Genomic DNA, 18,312 nt, shown 5'->3' with positions numbered 1-18,312 from the left:
TATTATCTCCAGGGAATAAGGTTATAAGAAGCTTCCTTTTATATTTTATTTATTTCTATAGTATTTAAATAAGCATGAGATTTGAAAATTATGAATATACATATGTACTTTTTATATATGTGTGTATGTACATGTATACTAAAAGGGTTGCTAGAAGAAAATATAAGTGAATATTGACATGATTTGGGGGTAGGGAAGGACTTTCTAAATATGACCCCAAGGGATTAACCATAAGAAGACTGATTTAACTATATAAATTATTTAAATTGCTACAGTCAAAGTTAAAAGGCAAATGAGAAACTATGCAAAAAATACTGGTAACATATATGCCACACAACATAAAGAAGTCTTACAAATCAATAAGAAAAATGGACCAATGGACAAAGTACATAAACCAGAAATTCACCAGGGAAGAAATAAAAATGGGAGAAAAAGTTCACCTTTGACGATAATCGAGGGAATTCCCTGGTGGTCCAGTGGTTAGGACTCTGCTCTTCCACTGCAGGGGGCGCAGGTTCTATCCCTGGTCGGGGAGCTAAGATCCCGCATGCTGCGTGGTGCGGCCCCCCCCCCCAAAATAATAATAATTGAAAATACAAATTAAAACAATCCTTTGGTACATCTTTTTACCTGCTGGATTGCATAGATTAAAAAATGTAATTCCCAGTGTTATGAAGGACATAGGGAAATGGCACTCAGACAGCCTGAGTGGGAAGTGAATTGGGACAGATGGGCTGAAAGGCACTTACACTAGTTAAGTGTCTGCTTAACAAGTTGCTTAGGCTTTCAGTGTCTCAGTTTCATCACCCATAAAATGAGGATAATAATGCCTCTCTCGTTGAGTTGTCCTGAGTATTAAATGAGATGATGTTTGTAAGGCATCTGACATATCACCCAGCACACGATAAGCCCCCAATATATAATAGCTGCTATTATTACTCTTATTATACCATCTTCTGGAAGGCATATTTGAATATATAGTAAAAGCTGCTTTCATTTATGCATTCAACAAACTTTTTTATGCATTCAACAAATTTTTGATTGCTTAATATGTGCCAGACACTGAGCTAGCTTAATAAATAAATATAATTATTCTGCATAATTTGTAATGCAAAGTCCTAGAAACAAGACAATATCCACAGATGCTGAATGTTTAAGTAAATTTTGATATGGTCACTCAGCACACTACTATGAAGGTCACTACTGGAAAAAAAAAAATCCCAAAGAGTTTATAGTAACCCGGGGAAGTATTTATGTTCTGATGTTAAATTAATAAGCCAGATATAAATGTATAATTTGACCTTAACCATAGTTAAAAAGGAACAACAGTACTACTTATGCACAGGAAAGGAAAAAAAAAAAAACAGGAAGTAGGACTTAATATTATCTCTGGGAGACAGCGAGATGGGTATGTCAATGTACTTTGTTATCTTCTGCGCTGATCTTTGGCCAGGTTGTAGAGGGGGCTGAGGCACAGACCGCATGCAGAGGAGCTGGGGGAGGGGGGTTTGCTGGCCAACGTAGCATGGTGTTTGAGGAGTGGTCCCCAGGTAGGGTAAGGGGTCCACCGAGATGTGGGGCAGCTGCAGATAGAAATTGCTTCCCTCATGAACAGGAAGGCAGCACGGTGTCAGGTAGAGAGTTTTATCACAGGTCCTTTCTGAAGTCAGGGGCTCTTTTCTGGGTGTGGAAATGTCCAGAATATTACCTGAGCTCTGCTTGCCCCCCAGAGGTTGCCATCACTTCTGAGTAAAGCCCTGTACACCAGCTTTTGCTGCTGCTTCCCTCAGTCCTGGTTCAACACTCACGAATTCAAGTCTGACATCTGTAACACGATGAGCCTGTGGATTTCAGGTGAGAGGTGGCTACTTTCTCCTGGGGAAAGCAATTCCAGAAACACGTCTTCCACCCGAGCCCAGGTAGGTTCCTGTTTGCCATCACACCTCTTCATCGAGGCAGTTGTTCTTTTCTCTCCTTGACAATAAAGAAAGTAAAGTGTGTGGTGAGAGCCCGAGGAGTACTCATGATTCTGCTCCCTCAAACAGTTGTGAGACATTCCTAGTCCCCTTTCGTCCCCAGCTGCATCAGCAGGGAGCAGGTTTCGGCACAGCCCTGTTAGTTAACAATGTGCTGTAGGCCGATGGACCCAGGAACCCAAAAGCAGTGTGCTGGCTAGATAAGCCCACCTTCCACCCCCACTGTGACCCCACTTGACCCAACTGTCGTCCCCCTCTCCCTGCAGCACACACAGTGCCAGCTTGATGTTTGCTTGTCAATTACTTTTCAGTCTCCTTCCTCACGTCCCCCATCTCAACCCAGACATCCTCTAAGGTCGTTGAAAGCTGAGAGGTTCCCTGTGTACTAGGTACTGTGCTAAGTAAGCACCTTTCACATTTCCTACTGTGTTGAGGGTCTCCGAGATCAATTCCACATTAGGAGATGTGGTGGAGCTCACAGGTCTCGGCATACAGTTGTATTTATGGCTAAGAGTTATTATTACGATGTAGTAAGGGTACACAGCCAGATCATAAGGGGAAAGACAGGCATTGTTTGGAGGAATTCACACGCAGCCCTCCACCTCCCGTGAGGAGTTATACAGAGCCCCTCATCCCACTGCAGTGAACACGTGGCAACATGTGTGTGATGTTTCTGCCCAGAAGCCTGTTAGAGAAACAGCGCCCAAGGGTTTTACTGCGGGCTGGTCATGGAGGCATCTCTGTCTATCGTGCACCAAAGTTCTAGGGAAGCAGGTGTTTAGCATCAGCTACATTGTTATATAAACAGTCTAGGCGCAGTGAGTCACTCGTCAGCTAGGGAATAAAATTTCCCCCAGCTTTATTGAGATATAATTGACATAGGACACTATGGAAGTTTAAGGTGTACAGTATGATAATTTGATACACGTATATATTGTGAAGTTTTTACCACAAGCAGGTGAGTTAACACATCCTTCACCTCACATAATCCCCATCATGTTGTTGTTTTATGGTGAACATTTAAGATTTACTCTCAGGACTTCCCTGGTGGCACAGTGGTTAAGAATCCACCTGCCAATGCAGGGCACAAGGGTTCGAGCCCTGGTCCGGGAAGATTCCATATGCCGCAGAGCAGCTAAGCTCGTACGCCACAACTACTGAGCCCGCATGCCACAACTACTGAAGCCCATGCACCTAGAGCCCGTGCTCCACAACAAGAGAAGCCCCCGCTCGCCACAACTAGAGAAAGCCCGCGTGCAGCAACAAAGACTCAACACAGGCAAAAATAAATAACTAAAATAGATACACTAAAAAATAAATAAAAAAATAAAAAGATTTACTCAGAGCAACTTTCAAGTGTACAATACAGTGTTATTAACTGTAGTCACCGTGCTGTCCATTACACCCCTGGAACTTGTTCCTTCTGTAACTGCAAGTTTGTATCCTTTGCCCCACATCTCCTGATTTTCCCCACCCACAGCCCCTGGCAACCACTGTTCTACTCTCTGCTTGTATGAGTTTGGCTGTTTTAGATTACACACACATAAGTGAGATCATACAGTATTTGTCTTTCTCTCTGAGACTTATTTCACTTAGCAAAATGTCCTCAGGGCCCATCCATATTGTCACAAATGGCAGGATTTCCTTCCTTTTTATTGCTGAATAATGTTCTATTGTGTATACATGCCATAGTTTCTTTACCCATTCATTTGTGAGTGGACAGTTAGGTTGTTTCCAGGTCTTGGCTATTGTGAATAACGCTGCAGTGAACATGAGCGTGCAGATATCCCTTTGAGATAGTGATTTCATTTCCTTTGGCTGTATATCCAGAAGTGAGATTCCTGGATCATATGGTACTTCTATTTTTAATTTTTTGAGGGACTTCTATACTGCTTCCATAGTGGCGGTTCCAACTTACATTCCTATCAACAGTACACAAGAGTTTCCTTTTTTCTCATAACCTCGCCAGCATTTGTCGTCTCTTGTCTTTTTGACAATAGCTGTTTTAATAGGTGAGAGGTGATAATCTTATACTGGTTTTGATTTGCATTTCCCTGATGATTAGTGATGTTGAGCACCTTTTCATGTACTTGTTGGTCATTTGTATGCCTTCTTTGGAAAAATGTCCGTTCAGATCCTTTCTCTTTCTCTAATTGGACTGTTTGGGTTTTTTTGCTACTGAGTTGTATAAGTTCCTTACAGACTTTGAATATTATCCCCTTATTAGACATATGGTTTGCAAATATTTTCTCCCATTCTGTAGGTTGCCTTTTCATTTTGTTGTTCTTTTGCTGTGCAGAAGCTTTTTAGTTAAATGTAGTCCCACTTGTTTATTTTTGCTTTTGTTTCTTATGCTTTTGGTATCATACCCTCCAAAATCACTGCCGAGACCAATGTCAGGGAGCTTTTTGCCTGGGTTTTATTCTAGGAGTTTTATGATTTCAGGTCCATTTAAGTCCTTAATCCATTTTGAGTTGTGAATGGTGTAAGGGGTGTCCAGTTTCATTCTTTTGCTTATGAGTATCCAGTTTTCCCAAAACCATTTATTGAAGAGGCTATCCTTTGCCCATTGAGTATTCTTGGCTCCTTTGTTAAATATTCGTTGATCATATATGCACGGGTTTATTTCTGGGCTCTCAATTCTGTTTCATTGATCTGTTTTTCTGCTAGTACTATATTGTTTTGATTTTCATAGCTTTGAAATATGTTTATTTATTTATTTTTGTAAATTTATTTATGTTTTTTTGGCTGCATTGGGTCCTCGTTGCTGCGTGCAGGCTTTCTCTAGGAACAGCGAGCGGGGGCTACTCTTCGTTGCGGTCCACGGGCTTCTCATTGCCGTGGTTTCTCTGGTTGCAGAGCATGGGCTCTAGGTGCACGGGCTTCAGTAGTTGTGGCATGTGGGCTCAGTAGTTGTGGCTCACGGGCTTAGCTGCTCCGCAGCATGTGGGATCTTCCCGGACCAGAGCTCGAGCCCATGTCCCCTGCATTGGCAGGCGGCTTCTTAACCACTGCGCCACCAGGGAAGCCCCTGTGATATAGTTTAAAAACAGGGAGTGTGGTGCCTCCAGCTTTGTTCTTTTTCAAGATTGCTTTGGCTATTTGGAGTCTTTTGTGGATCCATACAAACTTTAGAATTTTTTTCTATTTCTGTGAAAAATATCATTGGAATTTTGATAGAGATTACATTGAATCTGTAGATGATTTGGGTAGAATGGGCATTTTAACAATATTAGTACTTTTGATCCATGAACATGAGATATTTTTCCATTTATTTGTGTCTTCAGTTTCTTTCGTCAGTGTCTCAGAATTTTCAGTGTATAGATCTTTTAATTCCTTGGCTCTAAGTTTACTCCTAAGTATTTTATTGTTTTTGATGTTATTGTAAATGGGGCTGTTTTCTTTATTTCTTTTTCAGATAATTCACCGTTAGTGTATAAAAGCACAACTGATTTTGGTATGTTGATTTTATATTCAGTAAAAATGAATTTTACTGAATTCATTTATTAGTTCTAACAGTTTTTGGTGGAATCTTTAGGGTTTTCTATATATAATATCATGTCATCAGCAAACAGATACAGTTTTACTTCTTCCTTTACAATCTGGATACCTTTTATTTCTTTTTCTTGCCTAATTGCTCCAGCAAGGACTTATAGTACTATGTTGAGTATGAGTGGTGAGAGTGGGCACCCTTGTCTTGTTCTTTTTATATATATATAAATTTATTTATTTTATTTATTTATTTTTGGCTGTGTTGGGTCTTTGTTGCTGTGCGCAGGCTTTCTCTAGTTGGGGAGAGCGGGGGCGGCTCTTTGTTGTGGTGTGCAGGCTTCTCATTGCAGTGGCTTCTCTTGTTGCAGAGCACGGGCTCTAGGTGCGTGGGCTCAGTAGTTGTGGCACATGGGCTCAGTAGTTGTGGCTCGCGGGCTCTAGAGCACAGGCTCAGTAGTTGTGGCACACGGACTTAGTTGCTCTGCGGCACGTGGGATCTTCCTGGGCCAGGGCTTGAACCCGTGTCCCCTGCATTGGCAGGCAGATTCTTAACCACTGAGCCACCAGGGAAGCCCAGCAAAGTGTAATAGTGTGTTGAACAAACATTTGCTAAGTGCCTATTTATTGTGTGCAAGGTCCAATACTAAGCCCTGGAGGTACAAAGATGAATCAGACCCAGCCCCTGCCTTCCAGGCAGAGGAGATAGACAGGAAAACAAATAATTACTATGCCTTCACATCTGTGTAGTGTGTCACAGGTTCACACGTCTGTGGTGTGATCTCATCCTCACACTCACGCTGTCAGGAGGGCAGGGTGGGCATCACATCTCCGTTTTCCAGATAAAGAAACCAAAGTCTCATAGAGAGGAAGTGGCTCACTCAAGGCTACAAGGCCAGTACTGGGGGGAGGGAGGAGGGATAATGCTGGAAGCTCAGCCTCCCCGGGACCAGCAGGGGCATCTCAGAGGCCTCTGTCTTCCATTTTCTGCCTCCCTTTCTCTTTTGCAGAAGTTTTCATGATCACTCTTGACTCCCTCTTAGGCATATATCCTTGCCCACACAGCTATAATAGCTGGGACTACTCGAAACTGGATCCGGAGAGATTCCAGAGAGAAGAATTAATGTTGCAGAAAAAAAGTCTGCTGAAGGGTAAGGTGCCAGGTAGGGACTTCCGTCCCCTCTGTCCCCTGCCACACCCAGCTACCATCTAGTCCGGGCTGGGAGGGGCCCTAATACTGAAATCCTCAGGCCTGGTTCTCTCTCACGTACCTCAAACTAGCCTCCAAAATGACTGAAATGTTAATGCTTAGCAACTATAGAGTCAGCACACCAAAAGTGCTGGGATGTGTGGGAATTTTAAAATAGTAGATGTCAGTTATTCAGTGTCTACCATGTGCCAGGCACCAGGTATCCTTTTTTTATATATATATATAAATTTATTTTTTAAATTTTTTTATTTTTGGCTGCATTGGGTCTTTGTTGCTGTGTGTGGGCTTTCTCTAGTTGCAGCGAACAGGGCCACTCTTCGTTGCAGTGCGCGGGCTTCTCATTGCGGTGGCTTCTCTTGTTGCGGAGCACAGGCACTAGGCGCGCGGGCTTCAGTAGTTGTGGCTGGTGGGCTCTAGAACGCAGGCTCAGTAGTTGTGGCGCATGGGCTTAGTTGCTCCACGGCATGTGGGATCTTCCCGGACCAGGGCTCGAACCCATGTCCCCTGCATTGGCAGGTGGATTCTCAACCACTGCGCCACCAGGGAAGCCCCAGGTATCCTTTTTTTTTTTTTTTTCCTGCAGTACGCGGCCCTCTCACTGTTGTGGCCTCTCCCATTGCGGAGCACAGGCTCCGGACGCGCAGGCTCAGCGGCCATGGCTCACGGGCCTAGCTGCTCCGCGGCATGTGGGATCCTCCCGGACCGGGGCACGAACCCATGTCCCCTGCATCGGCAGGCAGACTCTCAACCACTGCACCACCAGGGAAGCCCCCCAGGTATCCTTTCGATTTAATCCTCACAACGGCCAGCTGAAGTACACATTAAATCCACTTCACAGGTGAGGAAACCAGAGTTCAGCGAAGCAACTTGCCCAAAGCCAACTTTCTTTTCGCACTTAACAGACACGTAAAGAGCGCCACGTGCCAGGCACTGTGCTAAATAAACACTGGGAACACGGCGTGGAGGCAAGCACAGCCTCCGCTGTGTGGTCTAGTGGGAAGTCGAGGTCAGGCAGTTATCCTACAGTGGACTGGGCACTGGTGACAGGTATACAGGGTGCTGCGGCAGCAGCAGGAGGGGGACCCAGGCCAGCCCTGAGAAGGTCAGTGACAGGTGAAGCGAAGGACCACTGTGTTCCAGGCAGAGGGGACAGCAAGTGAGAAGACCCAGAGGCACTGAGGGAACAGAGGCAGTCCTCGTGGCAACAATGAAAGGACTGTGATGGGCAGCCAGCCCGTGGGTGGCTAAACCAGGATTCAACTCAGGACTGTGAAGCCAGGGAGACGCCACCTTGGGTTAGGATAAATTTACATCCTCCAGCTGGGGGCTGTCTGCCCCTTTTTATGGGGCACCCCAGGGATGCAGCAAAGCCTTGTCTGTAATGGTCAGTAGGACCCAGGGGGCAGACAACATCTGGCTAATCAAACCCCCGTAGCAACATCTAGGACCCTTTGGAGGGGATAGGAGTGAGGAGAGTTTTTTTTTTCTTAAATATGGTGAAAACAGTTCATACTGTCAAAGAGCATGTATCTGAGCACATAGCAGTAATCTGAATAAAAATAATGCTAATGCACACGTCGTTCTCTGCACCAGCCACTGTTTGACTTGTGTCATTCCACACCGCAGCTTCTTGAGAAATCCTGTCACCTCCATCTTACAGCAAGAATTGAGGTGCAGAGAGGCTCGTGTGCCCAGGGTTTTCCAGCACAGCTGGGGAGCCAGGATTTTGTCCAGATAGGCTAATCAGTCTCCTGCTTTGGTCAGTCTGGCCTCTCTGACCAGTTAAACCATTCCCCTCCCTCAGTCTAACGCCCTCGGGGAAAGCAAGGGTGCTCGGCAGGAAGGAGGGACCTCCTGAGAGGCAGTGCTGTCTCACCGTGGTGAGCTTCCTATCCCTGGAGGGCCCTGGTAGAGCTGCCGCATGCTGCCTAAAAGGTTCCGTGTTGGGTGGGAAGTTGGGCGAGGTGTCCCCTAAAGACCCTCTTTCTGAAGGCTGGACAACTGCAGTTAGGATTGTGGCTAGGATAAACGAGGGTGGGGGAACTGTCCCCAAGGCCATGTTAACTTTCGGTAATTCCTTAGGACACACGCAGGGCTCAGTGTGTAGTCGTACTCACCGCTGTGATCTATTGCAGCGAAAGGGCACAAAGCAAAATCTGCAAAGGGAAAAGACAGGGCTTCCCTGGTGGCGCAGTGGTTGAGAGTCCGCCTGCCGATGCAGGGGACGCGGGTTCGTGCCCCGGTCCGGGAAGATCCCACATGCCGCGGAGCGGCTGGGCCCATGAGCCATGGCCACTGAGCCTGCGCGTCCGGAGTCTGTGCTCCACAACGGGAGAGGCCACAACAGTGAGAGGCCTGCGTACCGCAAAAAATAAATAAATTAATTAAATAAAGGGAAAAGACACGTGGAGCAAAGTCCAGTAAAACCAGGAACAAGCTTGCAAGAGTCCTTTCCTGCAGTCACACAGGACCCACTTTAATTCCCCCAGCGAGTTGTGACAACACGTGTGAAATGTTGCCTGTCAGAGGAGCTCGTTAGGGACCCAGTGCCCAGGGTTTTCCTGGGTGCTGATCACATAGGCGCTCCCCTGTGTGGTCACATACCCAGATTCCAAACTCCCAGAAGGAAAGTGGGTATTCAGCGTAAACCACATTGTTTGCACCGACAGTTTAGGCACAGTGAACCACTCTTATCAGTCGTGGGAGCCCTCCCGAAAGCTACATTCCCAGATGCCAGTCAAGGGCCAAGCTTGCAGTCAGGACTTTTCAAGGACAGTAGCCAGGACTGCTGTGTTAACACTTTTCTGCACAGTTGTGAAGATGGACGTGAAGCCATAAGCAAGATGGAAACTCATGGAAACTCAAGAGCTTTCAAGCACAGTGGGACAGGCCAGGAGGAGACTGGAGCTGGGGTGGCTTCCAGATTCTAAGCAGCTCTAAGCATCTAGCAGCCAGCGTTTGTAGGTGTTCCATTTAGAAGTAAGAAATCGAGAGGAGGATCAGGTCTGTGGAGAAAGGCTATACGTTCAATTTCAGATGATGAATTTGAGGGAAGGATGGGACATCAGGTGGAGATGTCTAAGACATTGTTGGTGATACGGCTAGGGGAGAGATCGGGGCTGGGACTCCCACCTGAGGATTTATTCAGATACATGTGTTTGTAGAAATTACCTCTAAATGGGAATATCAAAGAAGGGAGGAGACAAGGCGGCTGAGGTCAGAGCCTTGGGGACCTCCTACACGCAGGAGGCGACAGCAAGAGAAATCAGAGGCAGGAGGAGCCCAGAAAGAATAGGGCTGTGGCAGCCAAGGTGGGCTCTCCTGAGGGATGGTCAGTGGTGCCAACTACTGCAGAGCGTACCCCGGAACAAGGCCTAGGAGGAAGCCATGGAATCATACAGTTAGGTTGTTGGTGGTCTTTATATATTGGCTTTATTGAAACCTGATTTACATAACATAAAATTAACCCCTTTGAAATGTATAATTCAGTGATTTTTTAGTATATTCACGTCACCACTAATTCCAAAACATTCTCATCATCCGCCTCCAAAAAAACCCCTGTTAGTGAACATTGAAACAGCTATTAACATCAGGTGGTAAAAGGCGGGACCCAGATTTCAGGGAAAGTGATACAGAAGTGAAAACAGAGTAGAGAAAGGTGTGCTGGAGGCATTAACAGGGTTGGGGGTAGGAGAGCCACCCTCGTGTAAGCAAACACCATCGCTCTTAGATGCCAGCTGAGAAGAGCGGAAATAGAATGGGTAGAGGAGGAGGGCAGGGCGCTTCAGCATCGCCCTCTCCCGTGAGGCCTCCTCCCTGGGGTAGGTTTCCTGGCTCAGGAGGCAGGCTGCTGGGCCTTCACCTCTCTGCCCCACGTGGCTCCCGTGGTGTGGCAAAGACCCGCTGCTCTAAGTGTGGTCCGAGGACCGGCAGCATCGGCGTCTCTCTAGATCGACTAAAGCAGAGCCTGCAGTTTGCCAGGGTCTCCCAGGGATCTGTAAGCACATTCCAGTGTGAGAAGTCCTGGTCCAGGGCACAAGGGAAGAGCATACCTGGCAGCCCTTAGGGAAGAGTATGGCTGCAGTTATCAGCTGGAAATTATAAGAGCCACCACGTATTTGTCTAAGCATTTGCAGCTACTGACTCAAAAGGTTTGCTTTCCCAGCAGTCGTCATGGACACACAGGAATTTCAAAGTGAAAAAAACAATCTAACCTGGAAATTGTCTTCAAATTTAATGACATTTCAATGAATATTAAATTTAACACCTTAAGAGGTTGATAGATTGTTACTCTTTTAAGTGTTTAGTCCAACATTTATTCATTTCAATTGTGCAAAGTTCTGAGTTTTTGTTTTTCTTTTGAAGCCAATGCTTTTTTTGTTTTTTCTCATGGGTTGACTGCTTGCCCTGTGTACTCCCTGCATACATCATTTGCTTTAATCGGCTCATCAGCCCTTCAAGGTAGTTAGCATTCACACCCTTTAACAGGATCAGAGATGTTAGGTAATTTGCCCGAGGTCACTCAGCAGGTGGAATGACCGAGAGGCTCTGCTTTGTCAGAGGCCAGTCCTCTCGCTGTTGCTGTTGCCTCCAGGGAGGGGGGCTGTCTCAAAGCTCCTCCTCTGCAGTGTCACCCCCAAGACAAGAAGGAACTGAAGAACTACTTTTTTTCTCTTCCCTAGGAAGAGAGTTTTCTTTCCGCACTTCTAGGAGATACTCCAGCCAGAAGTCCCCCCAGAGCAAGAAGGTCTGCTGCCCTCAGGTGAGTGTGAGGCACAGACCCAGACCCCTTGGAGCCCCCTAAGCTTCAGTGACTTCCGGTTGGTTCCGCGCCTCTGCACTCCCCGCCCCATCATCTCGGGGAGGGGTCCTGCTAGTCCTCCAGATATACATGGATGAGTGGGGCGCTAAAGGGTAGCCAGAAATGCAAGGACTGGGGGGAGAGAGGAGAGGAAGCAATCTTCAAGTGTAGGCCGCAGCACAGGTGCTTCTGTATCTTCTCCTCCCCAGTGACCCTCATCTCCAGCCTGAACCTGGCCCTCCTCCCCACACCTCCTTGTTCCTCTCTGCCCAGTTCCTCTTCCCTGCTGCGTAGCGCCCAGCACCACCACTCCTCTCCCAACACTCCAGGTTGAGCTCCCTTCACTAGTGCAGTAGGCTCCTGTCTCCCTCAGGCTCTCATCCCCTCCCGCCCCCCGCCCCCCCCCCCCCCCGCAGTGTTTTCAAAACACAAATCTAATTACATCATCCTGTCACCACCTGGCCCTGCCCTACTCCCCCAGCCCTAAACACGGTCCTCTCAGCCCAAATGAAAAACGCCTTCAAAGCCTCAGAAAGCTTCCTCCTGCCTTGGGGCAGATGGCCCTGCGGGGCCCTGCCATGTCTGGCCAGCCCTGTTGCCACCCTCCCGGACTCTGGGGCTCCTGCTGCAGGGACCTATTTCCTTGTAGACACCACACCCCCTACCTATACCTGGCCTCTAGACCTGCCGTTCCTTTTGTCCCAGGAAGGATCCCTCCACCACTGCCCTCATCATTGTCAGCATCTCCTCCCAGTGGTAGCCCGAAATCATCCAACACTACCAACCAAGGCCCATTTTTTCCTGATAAATGTCCAGGCAAACTAAGAATGAGGCCTTCCACTGCCTGTTGTCGTAAATGACACCTTACTGGCACACAGTCACAGCTGCTGGTTGATTATTGCCTTTGACTCTGCAGCAGAGTTGAGTGGTTGCTATAGAGAATCAATGGCTTGCAAAGCCGGAAACGTTTACTCTCTGGCTCTTGGCAGAACTTTGTCGCCCCTGTCTCAGGGGACACATACTTATCCTTCCATCTCAGCCGAGGCCCTGGTCCTCAGGGTCGGCTGTCTTGACCCTGGTCTGGATTTGGGTCCTTGTCATCTGTGCTCACATCCCTCTCCTTCAGAGCACTTATGTAGTTATTCGGTCCTGACTCTGATCACGGCGCTCTCCAGAGCTACTCTTTGAGCTCTGGACTGACATCCCCGTTTCTCATGCTTCATTCTTAACAAGTAGCTTATGAGACTTGATCTGCTGTTAGAACAGCCTTCCCCCTTTGTTTGATGCAAAGTTGGGAGTGTTTCCACCCTGGAACCTTCACCAAAAGGATGTTTGGGATGGGTGGAGGTGTGCCTTTCTTCTGTAAAGTGGGATTAAGGGACACTGCCAACACCTGCACATTCTCAGGACGCTCACTCATAGCAAACAGTAACTAAGGAAACTTGAGGATCTGGAAATGGGTGTTCTTAGAACCGGCAGTCCCACTATTCCTTGGAAAGTCTTCATGTCCCCACAGGGGTTGACGATCTCTGCCTAGGAGCCTGGTCTCACGGGTTCAGATTCGAGCTGTGCAGAAGTAGACAAGTTACTTAACTCTCCTAAGACTTGGCTTCTGCAGGTGTGAAATGAGCACAGTCACAACAGTGCTTTCTTCCTGGCACCACGAAGGTTGCAGCACGCCGACTGTGGCTGGGCTCCCTGTAGGTGCACGGCCACACGTCTCAGCTGGGCACTCAGCCCTGCCCGCCTGCGCTACCGCGCTTCCCCAGCCCGTCCAGGTTCCCACTCCTCCAAAGCCTTGTTCTGTTCCCTTTGCAGAATTCTCCAGCTGCAGTCAGCCTTTCCCACGCGCCCTCCACCCCAGCCTCTCCCAGGTAATGTCTTCATTGAGAAATTAGAAGCGGTCAGCAGTAAGGCCCTCGCCTGCCGACCACGAAACAGCCTGCCCCCATCTGTACCTTCGCCGCCTGCCAACCCGGTGCCCCTGGAGGAAGGGCCCTGCCCCCCACCTGTGCTTGGACCTCGCCCCCTCGGCTTCCACTCCTGCACTTGGCACCCTCTTTCCTGCATCATCGTTTTCCCCGCTCTGTTGGATCACTCCCATCGTTGAACTGTCCTGCTCTAGCATCTCTTGCCTTTGCAAAGAAAATCCCCGTTGTCTCTGCACCCCCATTTCTTGCTGCCTTTCCCACAGAATTCCCTTGAAAGACTCGTCTGCACCGGCATCTCCTTTCCTCAGCCACTCCAGTGGGTTCCTGCCCTCCACGTGCCTCTGCACCTTCTCTGGCCAACCTCGCCTGGCCCTTAACCTGTTCACTCTTCTGGTCTGTTTCATGTGGTGGGCTGCTCCCATCTCCTTCTCTTTTTTTTGGCTGCGCTGGGTCTTTGTTGCTGCGCACAGGCTTTCCCTAGTTGCGGTGAGCGGGGGCTACTCTTCGTTGCGGCGCGGGCTTCTCATTGCGGTGGCTTCTCTTGTTGCAGAGCACAGGCTTTAGGTGCACGGGCTTGAGTGGCTGTGGTTCGCAGGCTCTAGAGCACAGGCTCAGTAGTTGTGGCGCACGGGCTTAGTTGCTCCGCGGCAGGTGGGATCTTCCCAGACCAGGGCTCGAACCCGTGTCCCCTGCATTGGCAGGCGGATTCCTAACCACTGCACCACCAGGGAAGTCCCTCACATCTTCTTGAAATGCTTTTTTCTCTTAGCTTCTACATTACCAGACTTTTTCAAGGGTCTTCCTTCCCGGCTGGCTCCCTGTCTCATCAGTCAGGTCTAGCCTGGCTCCTTCCCCTTCTAGCTATATATTCTTCCCAGGTGGTCTCATCTGGTCTGGTGGCTTTAAATACCACGCATATGCCAGTAACACCCAAATCTCCCTCCACGCCCTGGCCTCGCTCGGGACTTAGGCAGGTCTGTCCAGCTGCCCTGTTGGCTTCCCTGGGAGGCTCTCAACTTAGCAAGGGGAGGGGAGAGCACTGATTCCCAGCCCCGGCGTCACTCCTCTCCTGGCTTGTGGCAGTAGCCTCTTCCTGGGCTCCTTTCCTTCACTCTTAGCCCCAGCTCAGTCGCCACACAGCGACCAGAGTGACCTTTGACAGACAGACACCAGACGAGGTTGTTCCCTGCTCAAACTTCAGCAGCTTCTCCCGTGCCCTTCAAATGAACTCCAGACCCCTTAGCCTGACCTGAACTGCCCTGCAGAATCCAGCCACCATCTCTCTCTCTCCAGCCGCTTCACTTCCATTCCCTCACTGCACTTCCTTCTGCCTCTGGGATGCTCCAGGCCTGTGCCCAGTTGCGTCACTCGCTGTCACCTTTGCCTGGAACGTGCTTTCCTCAGGGTCCCTGAGGGAAGGGCTGGCTCCATCTTGTCCTTCAGATTCCAATTTTCTGTCATTGCCTTAGTGGTGTCCCTGGCTCCCCGACCACTCTCTGTCATCACATTGCCTGTTATGATTCCCCATACAGTGCTTATCACTCTCTGCTATTCTTCCTGCAGGATTTATATGTTGTTTAGTATCTGTCTCCCCCTATTTGAATGTAAACTCCATGAGAACAAGACCTCTTTTCCTTTATCCCTGTTCTATCTCAAGCTCCTAGAATAGACCATGTACAAAGAAGACACTCAACAAATATCTCTTGACTTCACAAAGGAGGTCATCTATGTAAACTCCTCACCCTGTGCTTAGTGTATAATGGTGCTCTATACATGTCAGCCTCCAAAAGTATAGACAAAACAGGCACTGTGGAGGGACAGCTGTCACTCCCAGACCGAGATCAAAATATTATTCAGTGTTTTTGCACTGCCTGTCACAACCGTGTCAAACACATGTATTTTCTTGTCCTGGAATACGTAAAATCTTCTGACAGTTATTTCAGAAACCCAGCTAAGAGAGTCAGTTTTCTTCCCCAGAAATAGAAATAATCAAAAGCTTTCCAGCCTTAAAAGCAGCTGAAGTTTTACTGGGCAAACCAGGATGGAGGGAGTCATCAGATTCCTCGTGCGGGCAGATCCTCTCTCTTCTTTTTAGCAAACATGCTTTCCCATCTGCTCAAGGAAATAGTTGGCTGTGTTCAAAATGTGCTTTTCAATGACAGCAATCCGTCTGGGAGTCCACAGTTCGGGGGAATGAATGGCAGTCATTAAAATGTCTCTGACCTGTGGTTTGCCCTTCTCCCGCTTCGTGTTGGAAATTTGCACCGTGGGAATGAAAAAGCATCTAACTGTATATCTGACTTCTGCCATGAGGCTCAGCTATAAATAAGGGCTCCTACCTATTAGAGACCGGGTCATTCGTTCATCTAATAAAATGAGAGAATTGTCAAATAAGACCTTTGTAAGGAGGAATCATCATCAGAGTTCTTATTTGCAAACAAGGGAATCTACTCCAGCTACTTTAAAGAGGAAGAATGTATTAAAGGGTATTAGTGGTGCACGGCTCCCCAGGATGGGCCAGTGCTTTGGTTTCAAATGCCACGCCACCAAGAACGATGCCCAAACCATACACCCCTGCAAAGGTACACTGATGTGCGCCGACCAATGGTAGTGGGGACTGATGCTCAAAACTGCACTCTGCTTTCCTTGAAAAGCCAGTTGCCCCTGTCAACAGTCTCTCCAAAAGCTAGAGTCTCGTTGGTTCCCCACTTCCTCACATTGCTCATTTCCATCTTGAAGTCTCAGGCAGGTGCGTTGCCTCTGAGGGTTAGAGCCTAGGTAAAACTTCTGCACCCAGCCACAGAGGAAGCTGGGAGAGCAGCTTAAGTCTTTCACTTTGGGGCCTGGGTCTCATGAACATGGAGAACATGTGACAAATAACACCCCCAGAAAGTGCCATCTGAGCTGAGAACCAAAGGATGAGAGGAAGTCAGCCATTAGAAGAATGAATGAAAGAACCTTCCAGGAAACGGGAACAGCATGTGCAAAGGCCCTGAGGCAAAAAAAAGGGGAGTTGAGACATTCAGGGAACAGAGAGAAGGCCAGTGACGCTGTAGCCCAGTGTGTGTGTGTGTGTGTGTGTGTGTGTGGAAGAGGGGCAGGAGTCGAGGCTGGAGAAGTAGCAGGGGCTGGATCCTGCAGAGTTGGGTGGGTCATAGTAAGAAGTATGGATGTAATTTCAGTGCGGTGGGAATCCATTGAAATAAGGGGATGACATGATCTGATTTCTATTTTTTAAAAGAACAGTGTCTTCTGAATATGGAGAATATAATTGAGAGGGGGACAGAAGACCAGTTAGGAGGCTTTGCAGTTGTCTAAGGAAGAGGCAGTGACAGCAGGAGGCGAGAAGCAGAGAGATCTGGAAGGTGTTTTGGAGATGGATATTTCAGAGCTTGCTAATGGATTGGCTTTGGGAGTGGGGAGGAGGGGGAAAATGGGAGGAGTCAAGGATGCATCCCAGTGTGTGGCTTAAGCAGCCGAAGGTGTGTGGGGTTTGTGAGACGGAAAGTGAAGGGTCAGGGGTGGGGGAAAGCTATCAAGTTCAGTTTTGAACTTGTTAACTTTAAGATGCCTGTGAGAAGTGCAAATGGAGATGTCAAGTAGGTAGTTTAAACATGCGAGGCTAGACCAGAGGAGAGGCCAGGGTTAGAGAAAAAACAATTTCTACCCAAGTTTCATGTATTGGTGACAAAATACGGGGACTGCGAGTGAGTGACCACCATGGAGCCATAGGCAAAGGCAGAAAGACATACTAGGCTTGGTTCCAGAAGAGCTAAATTTTCCCACCTACCAGTTATATAAGCTTTGAGCAAATCTGAGTCTCTCTGTTCTTATTTGCAAAATGGGCATCATGACTGGTATTAATTCTTATAGATTCAGTCTAGGTTTAGGAGATGTCCCATAAATTGTTGTCTAGCCATGTCCTGTCAGAATGTTTGCTCATTTTAACCAGAATTTTCCCAAGTTCCAGAGCATGGGTACATAAGGGTCATTTAACAATCATGATCCGAATTCCTGCAGCTCATTCCCATACCTGCTGATACCAGATCTGCAAAGCCCACTTCCCTCGCGGCCATTCCAGGGCATCCCCAGATTGAATCTCACGTTGGCTCAAAAGCAGGTTTCCCTGCTACTCTGTCCCATCACAGCTAAGCCCTCAGTGTGCAGAATCTGAGCGGCAGGCTGACACAGGGTGGAATGGTTCCATCTCCTCTGTGCCATGGTAGGAAGGGGGTCCCAGAGGAGTCTTAGTTAACCCCCCAGCCCAGCAATAGTCACCTTGCCTCATATACTCAGAGGGCGGTTGCTGGTCACAACACAAGAGAGTGGGTGGGAAAGGACTTTGGAGAAAGTCCACCATGTACAGATTTTCTTTGCATATATCCTCCTAGTCCATACGACATCCCTGCACTGCACGGTAGGTAATTATTATCTTTACTTGACTCAAACTGGTGAAAACTTGCCCCAGGCCACATGGCTGACTTCAGATGACGTCAGGTTGCTGTCATTCTGAGCTCTTTCTGCATCATCATGCTGCCTCTCCAACAAATACGAGGGTCTAATAACTTCATCCAAGCCCGTCTCCTCGCATCTATTCTCTGCTCCACGACAGATCGCTCCGAGGCCTGTTGAGAATGAGCATGATGCTTCACTGTGCCCCAGGAGTGTCTTTTCTCTAACAAGTCCGAGTAACCACTTCAACACTATACAAATCAGTAGCTGTTGGACAACCAGCTGCATGGTGGATGGGGAGTCCTTTCAGCTTTCTTCTTCCCATTCAAATATCATATTTATATAAAAGCAAAGTGAGGATTGTTGAGGCTGGTGGACTGCTTGTCTGCCACTTGGTGGGCCATCTGTTTAACATTGCCAAACTCCTACTCATCCTTAAAGACAGAACAAAAG

General features: G+C 48.0%; 1 protein-coding gene across 1 annotated transcript in view; it reads left to right on the top strand.

Moving 5' to 3' along the window:
• FAM227A (family with sequence similarity 227 member A) overlaps window positions 1-18,312 on the top strand; it is a 72,065-nt gene that overhangs the window by 17,298 nt on the left and 36,455 nt on the right. Inside the window, exons 6-8 of the mRNA XM_049694941.1 lie at window positions 1,731-1,854; window positions 6,509-6,616; window positions 11,358-11,437. Coding sequence (XP_049550898.1) covers window positions 1,731-1,854; window positions 6,509-6,616; window positions 11,358-11,437 — 312 coding nt within the window. The remainder of the gene's footprint in view (window positions 1-1,730; window positions 1,855-6,508; window positions 6,617-11,357; window positions 11,438-18,312) is intronic.

This window comes from Orcinus orca, chromosome 11 (genome assembly GCF_937001465.1).
Source record: "Orcinus orca chromosome 11, mOrcOrc1.1, whole genome shotgun sequence".
Lineage (NCBI taxonomy): Eukaryota > Metazoa > Chordata > Mammalia > Artiodactyla > Delphinidae > Orcinus > Orcinus orca.
The sequence above is the reverse complement of the archived record's forward strand: the minus strand, read 5'-3'. Positions and strand labels throughout refer to the sequence as shown.